General features: G+C 44.8%; 2 protein-coding genes across 4 annotated transcripts; one reads left to right on the forward strand and one right to left on the reverse strand.

Annotated features, from left to right (window-relative positions):
- The first annotated feature begins 419 nt into the window (after positions 1-419).
- On the forward strand, positions 420-12,119 carry SLC25A17 (solute carrier family 25 member 17). Of its 3 annotated transcripts, none has more exons than XM_015860739.3 (9): positions 420-592; positions 2,726-2,786; positions 3,588-3,654; positions 5,070-5,221; positions 7,471-7,587; positions 8,275-8,420; positions 9,110-9,205; positions 11,031-11,113; positions 11,518-12,119. In XM_015860739.3, the coding sequence occupies exons 1-9, from the start codon at positions 455-457 to the stop codon at positions 11,663-11,665; spliced, it is 1,008 nt and encodes a 335-aa protein (XP_015716225.1). In that variant the 5' UTR covers positions 420-454; the 3' UTR covers positions 11,666-12,119. The 3 variants fall into 3 exon arrangements, with proteins under 3 accessions (XP_015716225.1, XP_085373528.1, XP_085373532.1); XM_085517402.1 differs by having other exon boundaries at positions 448-672; XM_085517406.1 differs by lacking the exons at positions 420-592; positions 2,726-2,786; positions 3,588-3,654 and adding an exon at positions 4,565-4,684.
- A 2,813-nt stretch (positions 12,120-14,932) lies between these two features.
- LOC107312927 (peroxisomal membrane protein PMP34-like) lies at positions 14,933-20,778 on the reverse strand. Its single transcript, XM_085510281.1, has 4 exons — positions 16,519-20,778; positions 16,042-16,158; positions 15,558-15,703; positions 14,933-15,100 (listed from the first exon to the last, which is right to left on the reverse strand). Exons 1-4 carry the CDS (start codon positions 16,544-16,546, stop codon positions 14,933-14,935), a joined length of 459 nt encoding a protein of 152 aa, XP_085366407.1. The 5' UTR covers positions 16,547-20,778.
- Positions 20,779-21,003: the final 225 nt, after the last annotated feature.

Raw genomic sequence — 21,003 nt, forward strand, 5'->3', positions numbered from 1 at the left:
TACCTGTCTGATGTACAAATACACTTTGGAAATGTATATTCTAGATGGATGGTCTCAGACAAGCTTGAGATCTGCCTGTCAATAAATGAATGTATTTGCAGAACGTGTTATGTCTCTTCGGGTGGCAACATTTGGCACTTTTTGTGATTTATGCACTTAAGTACATTAAGTACTCCAGCTTGGGTCTGCCACTTAAGTACATTAGCTTGTTTAAAAAACACACCAGCTTTTTTTGTTATGCACCAGCACTTTGGTGGCCTTTGGGGATAGGAAGGGCTGTAGAGAGCAACGAGGTCTCCCCCGAGCTCCTGCGCACTCACCGAGCCCGTTTCCCACAGCCGCTCCTCCTCAGCCTTCCGCTGAGGCGCGGCCCACGCATGCGCGCAGCCCCCAGGAGGGCCGGGCTGGGGCGGTGCTACGTGACAGCGCGGAGGTGCGCGGGAGGGCGGGCGCAATGGCGCGCGTGGGGGCGGCGGTCGATAAGCTGGAGCTCCGCCGCGCCGCCGCCTCGCAGCCGGAGCCCACCAGAGCCGCGGCCATGTCCTCCGTCGTCTCCTACGAGAGCCTGGTGCACGCCGTGTCCGGCGCCGTGGTGAGTTACGCGAGCCGACGTGGTGGGTTTGGAGCGAGCTGCTGCAGCGCTGCGTTTGGGTTACCCCGGGGCAGCCGGAGGTGCGTGGAGCCATTGCTGGGCTGCAAGGCACGGCACGAGCTCTCGTTTGAGGCTGAGTTGTGGTTGGATGAAAGGCGTTAGGTGTTAACGAACAATAGAAGCTGGTTATATATCGGCCTGCCACGGAAAGCGAAATACAGCTGTTACTGTCTCTGCCTTCCTGGCCCTGCCTGTCAGCCTCGCACCTGTGTGTACAGACCGGCACAACCAGGCTGTGCCCCTCATCTGCGCTTCTGATGCAAACCAGGACCATAGATCCGTGTATAAGCTTAAAGTCTGATAGAATGGCACCTCAGCGTCCTGCTGCTGGTTGGCTGATGGAAATTCTCGCTTGTGTTTCACAGCGCTTACAACTGAGCTGCAGCAAAGACAGAACTTTGTGCTTCATTTATCCATTGCACTTCTGTACCTTTGTGGATTCCACACATACTAACATTCATATGCAAGTTAAGACCCCAGAGCAAGATCTCCTGTTCCTGGAGACAGCCAAGGTCAGGCTGGAGGGGTTCTGTGCACCCTGATGGAGCCATAGGTGTCCCTGTTCATTGCAGGGGTGTTGGATGACCTTTAGAAGGATCCTGTGATTCTATAAAAACGCAACCTATGAACTGTGCTGAAATGATGAATCAGAGCAACATGTCTGATCACAGCGTCATCACTTTTGTTTTCCTTCCAGTTCAATGGAAGTCCATTTATCCTCTGGACTACCAGGTCAAGTCTGAGACTGATTAAATTAACAGTGCTGTGAGCAGACTTTAACTGAATTATAGAATTGTTTTTTTTAGTCTCTGCACGTAGTTGTAAAGTAACCTTGTTCCAAAGGCTATGGGAATATCAGCTCTATAGAGGTAGTATGGCAGTAATTAAGCTGCTCTGAATATTGACCGTCAACACGTATTTTTTACATCTGAAAACCAGCAGAGCGTAGACTTTGGTCACACAGACCTCTCCTTGGCAATGAAGTCACCTTGGGCTGCTTGTTCTGACTGCTTACAACCACCCCTTGGGTCCTGCCAGCTGCTGGCAGCACTGCGATGATGCTGACCAGGGACCTGAAAGAGTGGCCTAGTGGGAAAAGTTCTGCTTTGGTCAGATAAGCTCCCTCACCTTCTGCATTGCCATAGAGCTGCCTGAATAGTTAGAATGGAGGTGGTAGGGGAGCATTGCTTACCACCATTTGGAATTGGTTAAGCCAGTTTGTACCTGCTCTGGAGATCATTCACTGATAGCTTGACTTGAATTGGTAAAGCACTGAGCTTCAGCACTGGCTGAAAGGTGGTGGGAAAACAGAGAGTGCAGTGTCCCCCTTTCAGCAGCACAGGGCTGTAGGTTGCATTGCATGCACCTGCATGCAGCAGGGACAGTTACTTTCTCCTGCTGGTGCCGTGATTCAGACCCTGAGAGCAGTTTTGTTGCTGGGGAAAGGCTGGTTCTGCTCATCTCTGCCCCTTGCTTCTTTCCTGGTGCCACTGTGTGATACGTCTGGCACTCTTCAGACTGCACTGTTGAGTTGTTCCATTTACAAGCCCAGCAAAAAAGTAATGCTGCTTCTTTCAGCTTCTTCTCATCGGTTTATCTGTAGGAGGGGGAGAGGGTACAAATTCTTTCGTTGGCTGTAATCTGTTAATCAGCTGAGCTAGCTCATGGCTTTCTCTTGAGCCATAGCTTCTTGTATGATTTAAGCTGGTTTTAAGAAGCCTGTACCTTGTGCCCACCTATTTGTCCTGTTGGCTTCTACCCAAACCTTTCACAAATGTTTCCCCTTTTCCATCTTCTTACTTGAGTTAATGTCCATGGGGAGGATAATTTTCTCTTTGGACAAAATGCTTTGAATGGTTTTAGCTTTAGTTTGATCTGTAAGTAAAAAAAAAAATCATCTGTAAGCATGGAAGCAAAACCCATTCCATCCCTAATATTCTTACATGTGCAATTTGTCCCTTCATCAAACTTAGTACACCGCTTTCTGGGTGAGAAGCAAAAGACTACCAGAGAGTTTGTCAGGTACCTGTACAAGCTACTGATACGCTAATATATTTCTCTCCTTATTTTCAGGGCAGTATGACTGCAATGACTGTATTTTTTCCTTTGGATACAGCTAGGCTTAGACTTCAGGGTAAGTGTCAAACTCAGTTTTCTTTGTACAGTGGCATTTGTGTTTTCTTGCTGTGTAAGTTTGTAAGGGTTGTTGCATGGGGACCTATCTTGCATGAATCTCATTTGTGCAGTGCCTTTCAATTGCTAACACCATGTTTCCAGCAGAAGGTAATTCTCCCTTGAGAAAGTATTGGGCAACCTTTTAATTAGCTGGAAAGACTGTGTGATCTGTGGCCAGATTTGGCTTCTAGGTGGGTGTCTAACAATGAAAAGAAAGAGATGTGACATGACACGGGATTAGATGTGTGTGGTGCTGGTGTTTTTGGCTGCTGAGGACATTTGGCACCACAGGGGCATGATGTGAAAAATGAGCCTGGAATAATTTCTGGAGAAGATATAAAGGGAAAAGTCAGGGGTAGAACTGGGAGCAGGAACGTCTGACACAAATCCCATCTGGGTATAAACTCTGTTCTGATGCTCTCTCCTTGCTGTTGTAGTGTGAGGCAGAGTCAGAAATGAGTGGTGGAGAGGTTAACACCGTGCTGCTCCTGAGCAGCTTTCCACAAAGAAAAAGGCCGTGCAGTTGGTAACGGCAGACACACTGGTGCCCAAAAGAAGCTGCTCGCTGGGAAAGGGTGGAAGTGCCAAGTAGCCTTACCCAACAGCTGAGAGTTGGGAGATGCTTTCTGGGATTTCTGCAGAAATAGGAAGAAGAAGGAATACGCTGTTTGGGGATGTGTTCAGAACATGAAGGATAAGAAGCTGAAAATGAGTCTTGACCATCAGCTTAACCTAAAAATGTGATTCTTCTGTTTCCCAGTTGATGAGAAGCGGAAGTCTAAGACAACACCAGCAGTCTTATTGGAAATCATCAAAGAAGAAGGCCTGTGAGTAGATCCTAATTTTCCCCTCATCCTTATGTAGGCAAGCTTTAAAACATGGTTTGAATTTGCTTATAAAGTGGAAGAGTTAGCCCAAATCTGTGTGAACGCTTTGAAGGGAAACACCCCCATGTCTAAGCGATATGAATGGCAGAAGCTGCGTTTTTTTCACCTTCAGTTAATTGGATTATCTTTCTTGGGTATGTTACACAATCGAGCTGTTTAGCCATGTAACTGTGTCTCCGTGAATGAGGGGGCTGTGTCCTTTCAGAAATGAAGGTACGGTTGCACACAAACCTGCATGTACCTGATAAACCAGCTTTGTCTGCCTGAATTCTTGGGTGTGGCCATTTCTCCTAGCACAGATGAAACTCTTGGACAGCTGAGCCTCTTTGTGCAAGAGAATTGAGACATATTTACCAGTTGGAAGTTTCTTCTGGTAAGCAGAGTGGAAGGAAACAAGTGATTCTGTGTGCTAGTGAGATTCGAGGCCTGTGGAAAAAAACGTAACTTCCAGCATTGCTGTACTTCAGTATGTGCCCGCAGTCTGTGCTGAGTGGCTTGAAAGCAGCTGTGCGCATGTTCTTGTCACAACTGATTTCCTAAGAGAATCCATGGAACTCGATAGTGGGCGAGAGTTTCCAGAACACCAGTTTAGCTTGGCCAATAACTCTGATAGCTTTGAGTGTGAGCAGTTGGCAGCTGTGTGCATTAGAACCTGTCAGCCGGTTAGCTCTCTCCTTTGTTCACATTTCTACACTGTGTTTGTCTCATGAGGGTGACAAGTCAGCTTCAGTTGAAAAAACACCAACAAGCCATTAACTGTAATGGAGCAACTGCAAAGAGCAGGCATCTGTCCTGTGATTCCTGTGAAAAAAACCACCAGTGATTGTGGCACAAGGGGAAGGGCATTTCCTCCAGAGAACCTGGCTGAGCAGTGCACGGACTGTAGAGGTTTTAACAAAGTCTGGAACCACACAGAAAGAGCTTTAAACCAAACCAGCCATCCAGAGAAAACCTAACAGTGTGATATGAGGTCATAAGCACTTTGCTGACCGTTGCTTTTATTCGTCTTGTCTCATAGTAGACTTCTTTGAGAATTCTTTCCTCCTCTGGATGTAATGCAATGTCAATTCAGCTCTTCATCTGCAATCAGTATAATTAAATTTAAGCAGATGATGTCTCTTTCTCACTTACCTGACTTACTGGCTCTATACTTTACTGCAAGGCATTTATTAGTACTTCCACCTAACTTGAACTTGAGAGCTCGGTCTGGTTCGTGACCAGTAATGATGAAGACATGCCTGGTTATTATTGTTTGTAATATGATGTTGAAGGCCTCAGGGATACAACATGTCAAATCAACCTGCCCAAATGAATGTTTTGCTGATCCTTACCTTAACTCTTTTTCTTTCCACTAGGCTGGCACCATATCGAGGGTGGTTCCCTGTTATCTCCAGCCTTTGCTGCTCCAATTTTGTTTACTTTTATACTTTTAATAGTCTCAAAACTCTCTGGGTCAAAGGTCAGCATTCAACCACTGGCAAAGACTTGGTTCTTGGGGTTGTTGCAGGTAAGGGAATGTACTGGAAATGCACCTCTGATGAAACTGAGATTTTTAACTGTGTAGCGTGTTCCTTTATCAAGTCCACCAGAGGTCTCACTCTTTGCCTATCTCTGTATACCAACTGGCTTTGTTGTAAAGCTCTGATGGTTCGTATTGGGAATGCAAGCACTGTGCTGTTGTGGTCTTGTATACTGTTTGTGCATGGTACATTGTTTAGTATGTGCATTTGATATCAAGGTGTCATCATTTAAGATATTGAAGAGAAGTAGCAGGGAGAGAGAATTGTTTTCTTCAAAGGAAGGGCAAATGACAATTCCAGGTGTTTTCAGTTAGGATGTTAGAGGAGTTGAAGTAAGGATTTGGGTACAGGTTCTTAGACTTCTTTCTGGGTCATCTGAAAGGGGCAGGAAGTCCCTCTGTATATGCAAGGACAGTGAGAACCATGTGTTCTTTTTCACCCCTTCCTCTCAAGCAGATGCTCAGCAGATGCTTGAAGGAGTGACAGTGCCAACTTCTTTGTGCAAATCCAGCATTGTAAAACTACTACTGCATGTCTGTGTCTGCTGGCACTATTCTACAGGATCAGTGGCTCATGTGACCACACTGAAAAAGCTGTGATTTTCAGGGGTGTGGAGGTTGCTTGTTCATGTATTTCAGATAGTTTCTTGTTTTATCTCCAGTGTAGGTGATGGGAAGTACTTGGGGGGAAGGTAAGGAAGTTGGTAGATCTGGCTGTATCAGTGGGGTAAGTTCTGATCTAATGGCATTCTAGATCAAAGGCTGCAGGAATCACGGTAATAGTTTGTTACTTAAATGACTAGGTTGTGCTCAACATCAGTAATGAGTAACTCTGTGGAATAACGTCTGGTGTCAACTGAAAAATTCCACTTCAGGTGTTCGCTAATTTGCCCCACCGGTCTCTCACTCCTCCTACTGGTAGCAAATACAGATTGGACAAACACCAAAAACAAACAGAAAAAACAACACCAGAACCCAAAGAAACAACAAAGAAATCGATGCCGTTGTCTTTCCTATTTGGACAATGACGTTTTGTGTCTCCTTTACAGAGTCAACCAAAAAATTGCAAGTAGATTATCCTGTAACGTTTTGGGCTCTAACCTGTTAACTCCAAAGCGTAATCACGCTGACTTTGATTAAAAGTGATGAATGTGACTTTTCTGCCTCTTGATATTGTGATCGGTGGCATGAAGTTGAGTTGGAGGGCAGGAACAAGCAGAGTATCCCAGGTGTCTGCGCTGAGTCATGTCCTGATTAATATAATCTTAATCAGTGGACTGGATGATGAGGCAGAAATGGGCTGACAAGAACCTTGTGCAGTGTAACAAGTGGTGCACAAAGTCCTAAACCAGAGAAGGAGCAACTCCAGGCTCCAGTTCAATCTGGCAATTGCCTGGGAGGAAAACAGCTTTGTGATAACGAGTACTTTGTGGTGGACAAAAAGTTGAATGCAAGCCAGCAATGTGCCCCTGCTGCTAAGAAGAGTTAATGTTATCCCCAGCTGCATTAGGCAATGGTTTGTTAGAACTGAGAAAATGTGATTGCCTTTCATCAGCGTTGGTGAACCATGACTGGCAGTGCTGGGCACAGTTCTGGACTCACTGGTACGAGTTACATGGACAGACTTGTGAGAGGCCAGGGAAGAATGAAGATGCTGATGAAGGGAGGAGAGCACCTCTCCTTTGAGCACCTCTCTTTTGAGGAGAGGCTGCGGGCTGGGCTGTTTGGGGAGGAGAAGGAAAGGGGCGAGCACACAAGCAACTGCTGGTTTTTGTGAGGCAGAGACATTTGTAAGAAAGCAAGAGCGGGAGCTCATGTCTACGTGGTTAGTTCAGAAGTAACTGCGTTGTGCATGGCTGAGCTGGGAAGAGCTGTACCAGGTGATTGAAGAATGAATGTTACTTCATCCTCCTTGTTATTGCAAGCTGCAGATCTAAACTGCCTCTCTGTTGCAACCCACTGCAGCTGTGTCTATTTCTCCACCCCCCCCATACTTAGTTCTGATTCTCAGCTTCCCTGCGGTACTGTTGTGTTTGGGTTTGTGTGCAATCCCTCTTAGCCCCGCCTTTAAGAATCCTGAATTTTGCACCTCGAGTTTGCTTCACTTGTCCAAAAGGCTGAGCGTTCTTGTTCTCACTGTTGTAGCAATGCAGGGGCTCTTTGCTTGGTAAGCAGAGAGGGATGCCGTTGGAATCTTCTGGTTGGCACTGATTTTCCTTGTCTTGTGTTTGCATCAGGTGTTGTGAACGTACTCCTGACCACTCCCCTTTGGGTGGTGAACACACGGCTGAAGCTGCAGGGAGCAAAGTTCAGAAATGAAGACATTGTGCCGACCAATTATAAAGGCATCATAGGTGAGCATCTGCTGTCCTCAAACAAGGAGGAGCTCCTACACTGGAATCTCACAGCAAGGACTCTGAAGGTGATAGACTGTTATTCATGTAACAGATCTCCTTGTGGAATCTCTGTACTCCCTTATCACTTTGCAGTCATGCAGTTTGACAGGAACCTGAACTGTGCCACCTCTGATGGTAACTGGAGAGTTTGTTGTCTGTGCACACATAACCTCAAGGCTTTTGCAAAGGCACACAACATCTTACCCAAATCCTGGAGGAGCAGTGAGCCCAGCAGTGTGCTAGCTGGGAGGTCTGCCTTTGGACAGACACCTGCGAATGTACATTTTACTCACTATAATCTAACCCACAATCTAATCACCTTCAGGTTGCCTTGCTCAGTAAGGAAAAAAGGTCATTTTGAAGAGGGTTCAGAAAAACTAATGTTGATTCTGAGCTTGAACTGAAGAGCTGAAGGCACTTGCATGGCTGGCAAGCTTTACTCACGCTAAGAGCGGTGTGAAGAACCTCCTCTGTCACCATTTTTCCATTAACTACCCGATTAGAATAGAGGGTAAAAAATGCCATAGAGATGAGTGTTGAGGACTTTAATAAAAGCAGAGCATCAGTCTTCAAGTATAACATCTTCTACAACCAGAATGTTGTGCTCGTAACTGTAACAGCTTGTTTTTCTACCTCATTTCTCAGATGCCTTCCATCAAATCATAAGGGATGAAGGAGCCTTAGCTTTATGGAACGGTACTTTCCCCTCCTTGCTGCTGGTCTTCAATCCTGCCATACAGTTCATGTTCTATGAGGGCTTTAAAAGAAAGCTTTTAAAAAAGCAGACACAGGTAGGTTTTAAGACCAGGTGATGGACATTCTCTGTTAAGAGAGAGATTCCTTGGGGAAATGTAGATTTGGTTCGATTCCTTGTTCTTATGGAGCTGTAGAGGTTTTTGCTGCCTTCTTTTGTTTTCTCTGTTGTTGGGTTTTAGTGTATATAATGGCATGAGGTTGTTGTGCCTAGTGGGCTCTGGATCTATGTTAGGCATTTTAATTCTGACATATCAGTTTGAGAAACAGGTAGTTTTACATACCCTGTAACCCTTCCTCAAGCAAATTAAATATGTTGGTTGCCCATATTTCTGATTGGAACCAACCTACTTTTGTAATTTGGAGAACGTTCTGATATGGACACCCACTAATTTTCAGTAATAAATTCACACAGACGTGAACTTTCACACTTTCTTCCACTGAAACAGGCTGTAATCACGTTGTTTCAGTAACCTGCCTGGAGGTGCAGGTGAGAAATGCAAAAGCTTCTGAGTAGATAGGAATTACAAATGAACTCCTGTTGTGGGGAAGCTGCTTGTTTGCACTGTGTTTTGGCTCTTAGGAGTGAGATAACCTCAAGCTTCATGATACTTCTTTTATTCCAGAGATGCTTAGAGAGCCAAGAAGCAGGTAATGCTACTGAACTGTGAAAGATATGCAGGTATCTGGCTGATGGGGTGTTTTGTGTTCTTTCTGTATTGAACAGCTGACATCTTTGGATGCTTTTGTCATGGGTGCAGTAGCCAAAGCCGTTGCCACCACCCTCACTTATCCTTTGCAGACAGTGCAGTCAATCCTGCGGGTGAGTACTATTTGTTTCTGGGTAACTGATCATTTCCAAGAACATGTCTTTCCTTTGAAGCCATACTGATGGGTTCCGGTGGAACTTGGCATTGCTTTGCCAAATTGCTTCTAGAGCTATCAAGATTGACAACGTTATGCATCTGTATTGTGTCCCACAGAAGCTGGTACTCCATGCAGCTTATCAGCACTGGAGAATTGTAGCTTTACTTCTTTGGCTATAAACAGAAAATGTGTCAAGTGGGAAACTAGGATTACATCCTCTAAACCCAGTTTGTTTCCAGATGACCTCAAGCTTTAAAATCTCTTTTATGTTTTTATTTAATTTTAGAGCTGTTATATATTTATTTATATTTTCACTGTGTGTTTATTGCTACTCTCATAAGATATTTGGTGAACGTTGTGTCTGCCCAGCTTTTCTCAGTTTCTGTTCCGTCCCTCCTCTCTTCACGTTCCTGTGCATACAATGTCATCTATGTAGAAATCAAGTTTTGATAATAGCCATTTCTTCTAGAACTTTCTCAAGTTGTGATTATCAGCAGAGCAATGCATTCATTTGCTCTTTCATCCTGTCTAAAGAGACTGTGCGCATCTCAGGAGTTTTTAATAATACAGGCTTTTATTATTTAGATGGTAGGTTAAAAAGAAAATGATATTTAAGCAAATGTACCTTTATTTGGGTTCATTGCAGGATGGCCTGTTTTTAATTTGTGGTGCCTTTTTTGCTGGCATGAGTGAGAACTGTCAGAAAATCAGAATGCCCTGTTTCAGCTTTAGCATTGCACAGTGCTATCGTGTTCCTGGATCTGTGTCAACAGAACAGCTTTACCCTTCATTCCTTTCCATGAATGCGGCAGAAATAGCTGCAGTTTTGTGACTCTCGTTTCCACGTTTCATTTGTTTCCTCCTGCCTTCTTGAACAAAGTCCTTCTGTCTCTTGGTGGCAGTGTCATTCTTTAAAATGAGGGCTGCTCTGGTTAAGTTGTGCTGATGGTTTGATGACAAACCAACTGCTGCCTCCTGCTTGCTCTAGCCTACGGCAGCTAGTTTCTTGCTGGCTTGCATGGGCAGTCACCTTTATGGTAAAGTGTGCACGGCATTCCAGGGTTCATAATTCTCTTTAAAACTCATGCTTCATTTTCTGAGTTAGAGAATGCTGTTTCCTTTGGGAGATCTTTAACTCTTTGTTCCTTGGTGAAGCTCTTTTGCCGTGCATCAGGGCAGTGTGATGATAGAGAAGAGACAAGAAGGAAGCTTCCAAACCTGGTGGTGTTCAGAAACTTTGAGTAACATGGGCTGTGACTGGCCCTGTAGCTTGAACCTAGTTAGTATTTGAAAACTGATAGACGCGTCTGATTCTCTGACAGCAGCACTTAACCTTGGTTTCTCAGGATCAAGTGTGTTAGTTGCTGATGACAAGTCATTGCTTGTGAGAACCTCTTCACCTGAATAGTTTCCAACAGTTCTGTTGCTGCTGTTTCTCAAGGTGTGTGGCAAAGAGACTTGTGTAAACCCCACGTATTCTTGCAAGCTCAGTTTTTGAGATGCTAAAAAGTTTTCTCCTGTAGGTCTAAAAGGCAGCAAGCATGGCTGTGTGTAATGCTTTCTTGGAATTTGTCTTAAAACCAAAATAGTTTATTGTATCACTGAGCATGAGAAGTTGAGTAACTTGAGCTTTAGCTTCATGCCTTTGCTGAGTGCTGTTAAAGCCTAGAAAAAGAGCTGTAGGATCGACTCTTCAGGCTTTCTAACCATGTATTGGGTTCTCAGGCAATTAATGTGGGTAACTACTGCACTACAATGCTGGTGCTTCCTTTTTGTTTCAGTTTGGACGCCACAGATTGAACCCAGAAAACCGAACACTGGGCAGTCTTAAAAATGTTCTCTACCTTCTTCGAGAGAGAGTGAGGTGAGACTTGTTTGTTTGCTTGTTTTTCTAATATGGTATAATAAGCATTACTAACATCGACAGCATTGCTGGAGGTGACTCTTGTTTCCTTTTGCCTGTCCATCACAGCCTGAACTTGCCATTTGAATCAGCCTGATTTTTGTTGTTGGTTTTGTTTTGTTTTTTAATAACTATACTATACTGTAGAAATACACAAAACTGAATTCTCCTTAAAGTCTCTGAAGCAGCCGTTATATGGGAAAACGATTGATTCACCTCTGGCTTTAAAAAGAAGCAAGTTTCTTGCCCAGAATACTTAACCTGTAGACTCTTAGTCATAACAGTCAGTTAAGAGATCAGGAATGAATTGAACATCCCTACAGTTGTCATTAACTTGTAATAATTCCTTTTCTTCTTCTTCTTAGGCGTTTTGGATTAGCAGGACTCTACAAAGGCCTTGAAGCAAAGCTCCTGCAAACAGTCCTTACTGCTGCTCTTATGTTTCTAGTATATGAGAAATTGACTGCGGCAACCTTCAGAGTCATGGGATTAAAGCATTCGCGCACGCATTGAGAAAGGAACCTATGCCAAAGGTTATGGGCTCTAGAAAAATGTATTCCGTTTTTGAGACTGCACTTGGGTAGTAATGGGTCCTCACTTGCTCTTCTTTAGCCATCTCCATTCCTTGGAGAAGTTTGGAATGCAGTCTGTAGGAAGTGTTGCCACAACTTTGGGAACAGCCCATTCCCTGCTCTTCTGTGGACTCACTGTGTTAAGAAACAAAGCAGAGACCTTATTCAAAAACTTGAAATGAAATTCCTACTGCTTTGTGAATTGGCAGACAGTCACGGTGAGAATGATTCCCTCACTGTGCTGAACTTCTGATTTTCCTTTGAATAACCCTCAACTATTCTCCCTGTCTTTACCTTCTGTTAATGGCTGGTGGGGCCAGTTTCATGTTATTCTCCTCACACTATGTTTATGTCACTCAATAATGTGGATCATTAAAACAATTCCGAAAGATCAAGATTTTGACAGTTTTCTTTTAACACTGCATACGTGTTTGCAGCACAGAATGACCAGGTGTTCTCCCAGAAACCTGCTACTGATGTTTCTGAACTGCTACTGTAAATGCTGGCAGTGAGTAGGTACAGTGCCTTCCTGAATCCACAGGCAGATATTCAGTGCAGACACTGAGTAGAAAAGAGGAGAGTATCTTCATGCTTTTACAAAGGGAGTGCCTCAAGAAAGTGACTCCCTACACTGAAACATATACAATTCTGTATTTTCAGGTTTCTTGTTGAGCATGTGAATTCCTGTTATCATGCAGACAGGGAGCAATAAGCCTGTGCTTCATCATTGGCATGCCTTACCAAAAATGGGGTTTAGTTGTTTTTCCACACATCTTCCCAGACACTTTATTGACCAGAAGGCCAAAGGGTTGTAACTGTTGTGCCACCTAATGCAAGCGTATATGTTCTTTTGCAGAGTTTTGTTTAGTCATCCTTGACCATAAAATGCATATAAGTACTGCTGTCTGTCATGAAGTCTGCAGCAGAATTCTTCTGAAGTGCAGTCTTACAGTTGGTATTGAGAGAGGCTACAATAGTTTAACTCCAGTGAAGTCTGGGAGGAGTAAGTGCTGCAGGAGGTTTGTTGAACTCTGAAACAGTGTCTTTCCCCCTCTCTTACAATTTGAATGAGTTCTGCATGTGAAATGAGAATGTCTTTCTGCAGACATATTGCCTTCTTTTGCACAAGGATAAATTGGACTTTAGGTTCAAAAAGCACTGGGAGTATCAGTGTACAATAAAACTGCACTTTGTGCTCTGCTTGGTTCTTTTTGGCCCAAGTGGCATTTGCGTGTGACATCAGGAGGAATGAGTAAGCACAATGAGCTGGGGTTATACTTTGCTAAATGACAGGACGTTTCCTGAGATGATGTAGACCTCACTGATGGTAAAGAAGCAGTCACACTTCGGGGAATTGCAGTGAAAATGTTCCGTTGACTGAAACGAGGGATCACATAGAAAGACGATTTGGTGTGTCTTGATGTTTTTAATAAGACATTTTCTGTCATCAGAATGGCTCTTGGTAAACCACTTTGGGTGTAGAAGGATCTGTGATGCTCTTGCTCTCAGAATAATTACAGGTGAGCTGGGAGGCTGCTGGCTTTTTGTAAATGCCAGATGTTTCTGATAGCACTTCAGCTGAAATCTGTGGTTGCTGGAAGCTCTAACTCAGTCTCTTGCAGACTTTTGGGTCTGTGTTGATGTTGTAGATGTTTGTGCTGAAAGCCTCAAGACTGAGATTGCTGCTAACAGTGCTCTGCTTTTCTCAGCCCAAAACTGTGTCCTTTCACTTCCAGAGAACAGAAAGTGTTTTCATCTCAGAATGAAAACCAGACTTCTGAAGAATACGCTTACAAAGGGAAGAGAATTGTTATGAAGGACAGCAGCAAAATCTGAGCCAAGTTCCCTCATGGGTAACTGTTCTTTCTTTGGCTCATTGTAGGGGATCTAAATTGAATCCCTGTCAAATCCTTTCTGTACCTCACCACACCCCTAGTCCAACGTGCAGAGACATCTGTGGCAGCTTAGAGTTTGCTAAGAGAGCAGTTACTCTGATGTCTTGATGTTAGGGGTGCTTTTTGCTTCTGTTTACACCTTTGAACCTGCCTCATTGTTGCATTGATTGCTTGCCTGAAAAAATAATAGCAGAACTGTATTCAATGCAGTAGTGCAGGAGGAGGAACAAGATATACTTCCCATCTGTCCAAGAGGAATAGAGCGTGCTGGGCTGCAGAGCCCCTGGTACAGATCAATCTTTCCATTGTGCATCTTACTGCTCATCTGCTGAGGAAGGACAAGAGGAGTGCTTGCCCTGCTCCTCCCATACCTGTTACAAAGGCAGGCAAACACAATCCTAGAAGTGGGAGCGAACTGTCACATTCCTGCCACAGGGGTCTGTTGCAAAATGCAGTGATCGCCATTGCCACAATCATTTTCCCATTGCTTGTGAAAAACATTTCCCACCTGATGAGTGTGTGGCAGCAGAGTACAAGGACACGGGGAGTGGTGGAGCTCTTGGTGGGGCTGGCATCACTTATGTGTTGGTGAGTTTTTAATCAATATGATTTAAAGCAGAGTCAGAGGGGGAGACAGTATATCTAAAACAGTCATTTGCTTAGAATTACTTAACCAAGTAACAAAGGCAACGCGATTTGTAAGAGGGAACCGCATTTGTCTGAGCTCTCCCAGTGATCCTCTTATGCCAGGGGAGCTGCAGTCGTCAGCGCTCCTTACCCGGCTGCCCTCACTGTGGGTGCTGCTTTAATTCTTAGCAGCAGCTAATCTCTTCAGTGCACTTAACATCCACATATGGAGCTCTTGATTTTTATTTTTGTTTTTAATTTTCCTTCCTATAAGGCTGATGTGGCATTAGATAAATTCTGAGCACTTTGGATGGCTTCCCTATGGCGTCCTTGCTGAGAATTGTCACTTGAAAATTCTTGGTGTGACCCTGAAGATCTTAATGTGGGATCCATAGGTGATCTCAGCTTATCTGGGTAGGTTACAGATACGGTGGGGTCCCATTACATGCTCCATTGTCTCAGCTCAATGGTGGGACATTGAGAGGAATGGAGTTATCCTTTTGTACAAGAAATCTTGTCTATGCCTTTGTCTTCGGGAGTCTGTCCTTTCAGAGTCCTTGAGGAGCAGTGGCAACTTACTGATGTGAAGCTGGTACCAAGTGCTGCCTATTATGAATGCTGATGGGAGAAAACTAATTGGATGGATTTTTCTCATCATCTTTTCCTGTGCACGTGCCCATGCAGTCCTAAGCCTCTGAGACATCCCTTGCATATAAAAGAAAACTCTTCTCATTGCAGTCGTTTATGCCAGGTTTCTCTAGATCAGTTACCCAGAAATTCTGCAAAGGATAAGTGAGGGTGGTGGCAACGGCTTTGGCTACTGCACCCATGACAAAAGCATCCAAAGATGTCAGCTGTTCAATACAGAGAGAACACAAAGCACCCCATCAGCCAGATGCCTGCATATCTTTCACAGTTCAGTAGCATTACCTGCTTCTTGGCTCTCTAAGCATCTCTGGAATAAAAGAAGTATCATGAAGCTTGAGGTTATCTCACTCCTAAGAGCCAAAACACAGTGCAAACAAGCAGCTTCCCTACAACAGGAGTTCATTTGTAATTCCCACCTACTCAGAAGCTTTTGCATTTCTCACCTGCACCTCCAGGCAGGTTACTGAAACAACGTGATTACAACCTGTTTCAGTGGAAGAAAGTGTTAAAGTTCACGTCTGTGTGAGTTTATTACTGAAAATTAGTGGGTGTCCATATCAGAACATTCTCTAAATTATAAAAGTAGGTTGGTTCCAATCAGAAATATGGGCAACCAACATATTTCATTTACTTGAGGAAGGGTTACAGGGTATGTAAAACTACCTGTGTCTGCTTTTTCAAAAGCTTTCTTTTAAAGCCCTCATAGAATATGAAATGTATGGCAGGACTGAAGACCAGCAGCAACGAGGGGAAAGTACAGTTACATAAAGCTAAGGCTCCTTCATCCCGTATGATCTGATGGAAGGCATCTGAGAAATGAGGTAGAAAAACAAGCCGTTACGGTTACGAGCACAACGTTCTGGTTGTAGAAGATGTTGTACTTGAAGACTGATGCTCCGCTTTTTTAAAGTCCTCAACACTCAACTCTATGTCAATTTTACCCTCTATTCTAATCGAGTAGTTAATGGAAAAGCCCTCTTCAAAATGACCTTCTTTCCTTACAGAGCAAGGCAGCCTGAAGGCAAGTGTGAGTTAGAGATTAGACTGAGCACAGAGATCCCACAATAACAGTCCTTCATCTTCAGAGTCCTTGCTGTGAGATTCCAGTGTAGGAGCTCCTCCTTGTTTGAGGACAGCAGATGCTCACCTATGATGCCTTTATAATTGGTCGGCACAATGTCTTCATTTCTGAACTTTGCTCCCTGCAGCTTCAGCCGTGTGTTCACCACCCAAAGGGGAGTGGTCAGGAGTACGTTCACAACACCTGATGCAAACACAAGACAAGGAAAATCAGTGCCAACCAGAAGATTCCAACGGCATCCCTCTCTGCTTACCAAGCAAAGAGCCCCTGCATTGCTACAACAATGAGAACAAGAATGCTCAGCCTTTTGGACAAGTGAAGCAAACTCGAGGTGCAAAATTCAGGATTCTTAAAGGCGGTGCTAAGAGGGATTGCACACAAACCCAAACACAACAGTACCGCAGGGAAGCTGAGAATCAGAACTAAGTATGGGGGGGGGGGTGGAGAAATAGGCACAGCTGCAGTGGGTTGCAACAGAGAGGCAGTTTAGATCTGCAGCTTGCAATAACAAGGAGGATGAAGTAACATTCATTCTGCAATCACCTGGTACAGCTCTTCCCAGCTCAGCCATGCACAACGCAGTTACTTTTGAACTAACCACGTAGAAATGAGCTCCCGCTCTTGCTTTCTTACAAATGTCTCTGCCTCACAAAAACCAGCAGTTGCTTGTGTGCTCGCCCCTTTCCTTCTCCTCCCCAAACAGCCCAGCCCGCAGCCTCTCCTCAAAAGAGAGGTGCTCAAAGGAGAGGTGCTCTCCTCCCTTCATCAGCATCTTCATTCTTCCCTGGCCTCTCACAAGTCTGTCCATGTAACTCGTACCAGTGAGTCCAGAACTGTGCCCAGCACTGCCAGTCATGGTTCACCAACGCTGATGAAAGGCAATCACATTTTCTCAGTGCTAACAAACCATTGCCTAATGCAGCTGGGGATAACATTAACTCTTCTTAGCAGCAGGGGCACATTGCTGGAACGTGCACCCTAAGACACCAAGGAATAACTTTTATCCTTGCTGGGAAGCTGAGTTGTCAGTCCAGTATAAACTTTAACGCCCTGGTAAAGAGATGCATTTGTCTCCAAGGCTAAAAGGAAATGCTGAATGTAACTGTGGTGATGATGGGCAGAGTAGTGCAAAGAAATACCCCAATTTATTAAAATGATAAAAAATGTTGCTCCTTTAGTACAAAAACAAACAAGTGGATTAAGGAATAATGAATGTATCTGGATTCCCATGTAAAATCTGAAGATAGAAAACTAGTTACTGCATTACATATATTCCACAGATACGATTTTTCCTAGCAACAGAACCTGAGGTGTGAGATAGGCATGTGGGAGGCAGCTCTGATAAATGCCTTTCAGTTAAGCACTTATTTAGGTCCCCTTGTTTGACTGACAGACAAAATTACTCCACTATATTGAGATAGACCCAATACATGAGTATCAAGGCTAGAGAAACTTCACTATCTGCATCATGCCTTTTTAATTTGGATTATTGGAGGAGGGGGGGGTTGTTTGTTGTTCTGTTGAATTGGGTAGACAGTGTTCTGAAATACAGAATATAAACATAACTATCACAGAGAACTGAGGTGGGCAGAGCCCTCTGTGTCCATCTGGTCCAATCCCTGCTCAAGCAGGGACATCAGAGCTGGGTGTTCATGGTCACCTCCAGGTGGGTTTTGATGTTCAAGGAGAGCACCTCACAGCCTCGGTCAACCTTTGGCAATGCTCTGTCATCCATAAGGTGAAAAATTGTTTCCTGGTGCTGTGTTCTTTGCAGCCTTCCTTCAGGTGTCCATACAAAGATCCCTCTATGCCTTCCCTTCAGTCAGTACCCTGAACTTCAGAAGAGTGAAACTTCAGCTGTTTAAAGAGTTATTGAGTGAGATCTCCTGGGAAGCTGTCACTGGGAACAAAGATAGGGAGCAGAGCTGGCACCTCCTTAAGGATGCCCTTTTGTGAGGGAAAGAGCTCACTGTCCCCCAGTATAGGGAAACAGACAGAGGACTTGACGGAAGGAAGGGATGCCATCCAAAAAGACCTGGACGGGCTTTATTCAGAGGGCAGTGAGGCGCTGGCACAGCTGCCCAGAGAGCTGCGGGTGCCCCATCCCTGGAGGTTCAAAGCCAGGTTGGATGGGGCCCTGGGCAGCCTGAGTCACTGGGTGGCAGCCCTGCCCATAGCAGGGGTTTGGGGCTGGGTGGGCTTTGTGGTCCATTCCAACCCAAGCCATTCTATGAATCTCTGATTCATAGACTCTATGACAACTGGTAGCCTTAAACCTCATCCCAAACACTCTGCTTACCTGAGCTGTGAGCAGCAGCTGAGTACTGGCTGTTAGTCCTGCCCCACACCTGCCCTTGCCCATGGAGTCAGGGATTTTCCTCTGCTCCATTTGTGCAGTGCAAGCAACTTTCACACAGCCCAGACGCCCACTCAAAGTATTACCAAGAGCCAGGGCATTCAGCCATCTGTGGCTCTGACAGCTTCTGCTTAAAGGGCCCCTGAGGTTCTATGGTGGCTTTATGTCATCTGTGGAAGTGAAGGGAAAGTCCTACTGGGCACAAGTGCACAGCCAGGATTTTTATGATGCTTGCTCTTGTCAGCTCCTTTGTTGCTTTTGTTCCCCAGTGCTGTCATGGGCTGGGTGGAACAGGATGCTGAGTTTGTGTTGTATGAAAGGAGAAGGTCACTGTGAACAGTTTTCTCTGGAAATCTCTCCCTGCCCTTTGTGGGCAAACCAGCTCATGGGTTTAAGTGTGCTGGGGCCACCACCACTGAGTGCTGCTGGGGATGCCAGCAGCCAGTGCTTCACAAAGCCACCCACATCACTGTGTGGATGAAACCACCCTCTAGCCCTCTTCTCTGGACTAGGCCAACTGGCTTCCTCCATCCCGTTCATCATGACTGTGTGGGACTTTGTGGTGCAACATTTCACAGTGTTGGCAATAGAACTGCAGCCCCCTGGAGCCATTCCCTCTCCGTTATATCTGTTACCACATGAGTAATCTCCAAAACTGCTCCAGGAACAACTTTGGCGGGTGCTGGGGAGCTGATCTGACCATCATCCCTCTTTCTCTGGTTGTCCATTGCCCCCTTTGAGCTACCCCAAGAATTCATGTGGCCCAACAGCTCAAGGCATTCTGCCCACCAGATGTCACCTGGTTTATTTTCCATCTACGAACTAAACTTTCCAGCTGTCTGATGAGCAGCAGCACAGTCAAGTGTTCACAGCTTCATTTTCTTCTATCTAACATGTTTCCCAGCCAACATCAAATGCAGTTTCCTGGGCAGCATAAGGGTAACAAGGCACATAAAACCTAAAACACAAGGTCTGTCTGGGAGAGAAACAGCAGGGACAGGATGGAGAGAACATGAGAGCATGAGGGTACTCTTTAGGCCATGAGTGAGTTGACACTCAAGGAGAACCTCCCCCTTCACAATCAAGCGTCTTGAACAACTTCATCCTTGGTTTTGCATGATGGTCTCTGGATAAACCATAAATGGTTGGGACCACGGGGACTGAATTTTGCTGTGGCCTCTTGGAGATGCTCCCACTCAAACAAGACAAGGCCCAGCTGCATCAGGGCTGTGAGAGAGGTTTGCGTGGCTCCTGTGTCTCACTTGCTGACCCAACAAGCTGAAAAGTGCTGGAACCCATTATGAGAGGCAGGAATAAAATGGAAACCATATCCTTCCTTGTTAAGATTCTCCAACACATTAACACACCAAGTGGGTACTGTAGGTTACAAGCTCCTGTGTAAAGTCTCAGGGTACTGCGCTTTTGGTTCCTGCATCTTGGCGTGTGGAGGTGATGTCCCCAGAGCTTGTGGCACCCTTGGACTATATGCAGCTTTTGGGAGCATTCTTCCCAGGTGGGGGATGCTGTAATGTTCGTGGTACTGCTTTGCCCGCTTAATATATAGTTAGAACAACTGGACTGGCAGGGAGCAGCTCCTGTAATCAAAACCCAGCTGCAGCTCTGAGCCCTGCTTCTGGCTATACATATGGCTGCCCCCAGCTGATCTTCTAACACGGCACATACATTTAAAGACTATTTCTGGTCATTTTTAGCATTTCCTCCACTCAGACTGAATATGTTCGGTCACATCCTTTAAACCCCAGGAACACTCCACTGAAGGGAGAGCACTCCAGATTTGCTGTTTTCTCAATCTCAGCCCCTTTGTCTGAGGCTCTCACCTGCATCAAACAACCACTTCTCTGCACTTAAAGCTCACCAGGGAAAGCAGGAAACAGAACAAGAGAAAAACAACATCGGTTCTGCAGTAAGGAGACAAATCACTGTTGTCAAATTTATTTGCCTCCATAAGTGGAAGAAGTACTTTTTATAGGCTTTTTATTTTAGTAACAGCAAATGATGATGTCTGCCCTCTACGTGCAATGCCCAACAGAAGGCTGTGCTGCTACATGCGTCATGTACTACACATGCCAGCTTTCTGTTCTCTTTATATTTATTGCTTTTGAGGGGATTCAGCCTCTCCCTTTTGGGAATTATTCTGGTCGAGCAGTGACTATTGTTGGCTCTTTCCCTGTGTCTCCCAGGGCATTCACCATCACCAGCATTTTGTGGGTGGTTCCCTTATTAAAAATATCCTCAACAAGTGTGAAGCTCATAGAGAACTGGAAAGAGGTGGTACTTTTCCTCTTTCAAAATAACTGCTTGGAGGAAAGGTTTTGTTTGGTTTCTTGGGCTTTATGCGGTTCCTTCTTTTAGGCTGCTTTGTTTAGCTCATATTTTTTGTTCCTTGTATTGACCCCAAATTTTCCTTTTCTCAGATTTACTTGAGCACTCCTGGCTATCACAGTAGCACCATCACAACCACTCCTCCTTTCTTGACATTTACACCATGCAAAGTTTTGTGTGTAATCACCACATTCTTTTCTGTGCTTGTCATTTGACCAAATTATACATTGGAGCAGCTCAGATGTATTAAAGCATGGATTTGGCAGGGAAAATTAAATACCTTTTAAAGTCTTTCTGGACTCGAGGCACCTGTACTGGATATACAATAC

This window comes from Coturnix japonica, chromosome 1 (genome assembly GCF_054131305.1).
Source record: "Coturnix japonica strain WE chromosome 1, WE-NBRP24, whole genome shotgun sequence".
Lineage (NCBI taxonomy): Eukaryota > Metazoa > Chordata > Aves > Galliformes > Phasianidae > Coturnix > Coturnix japonica.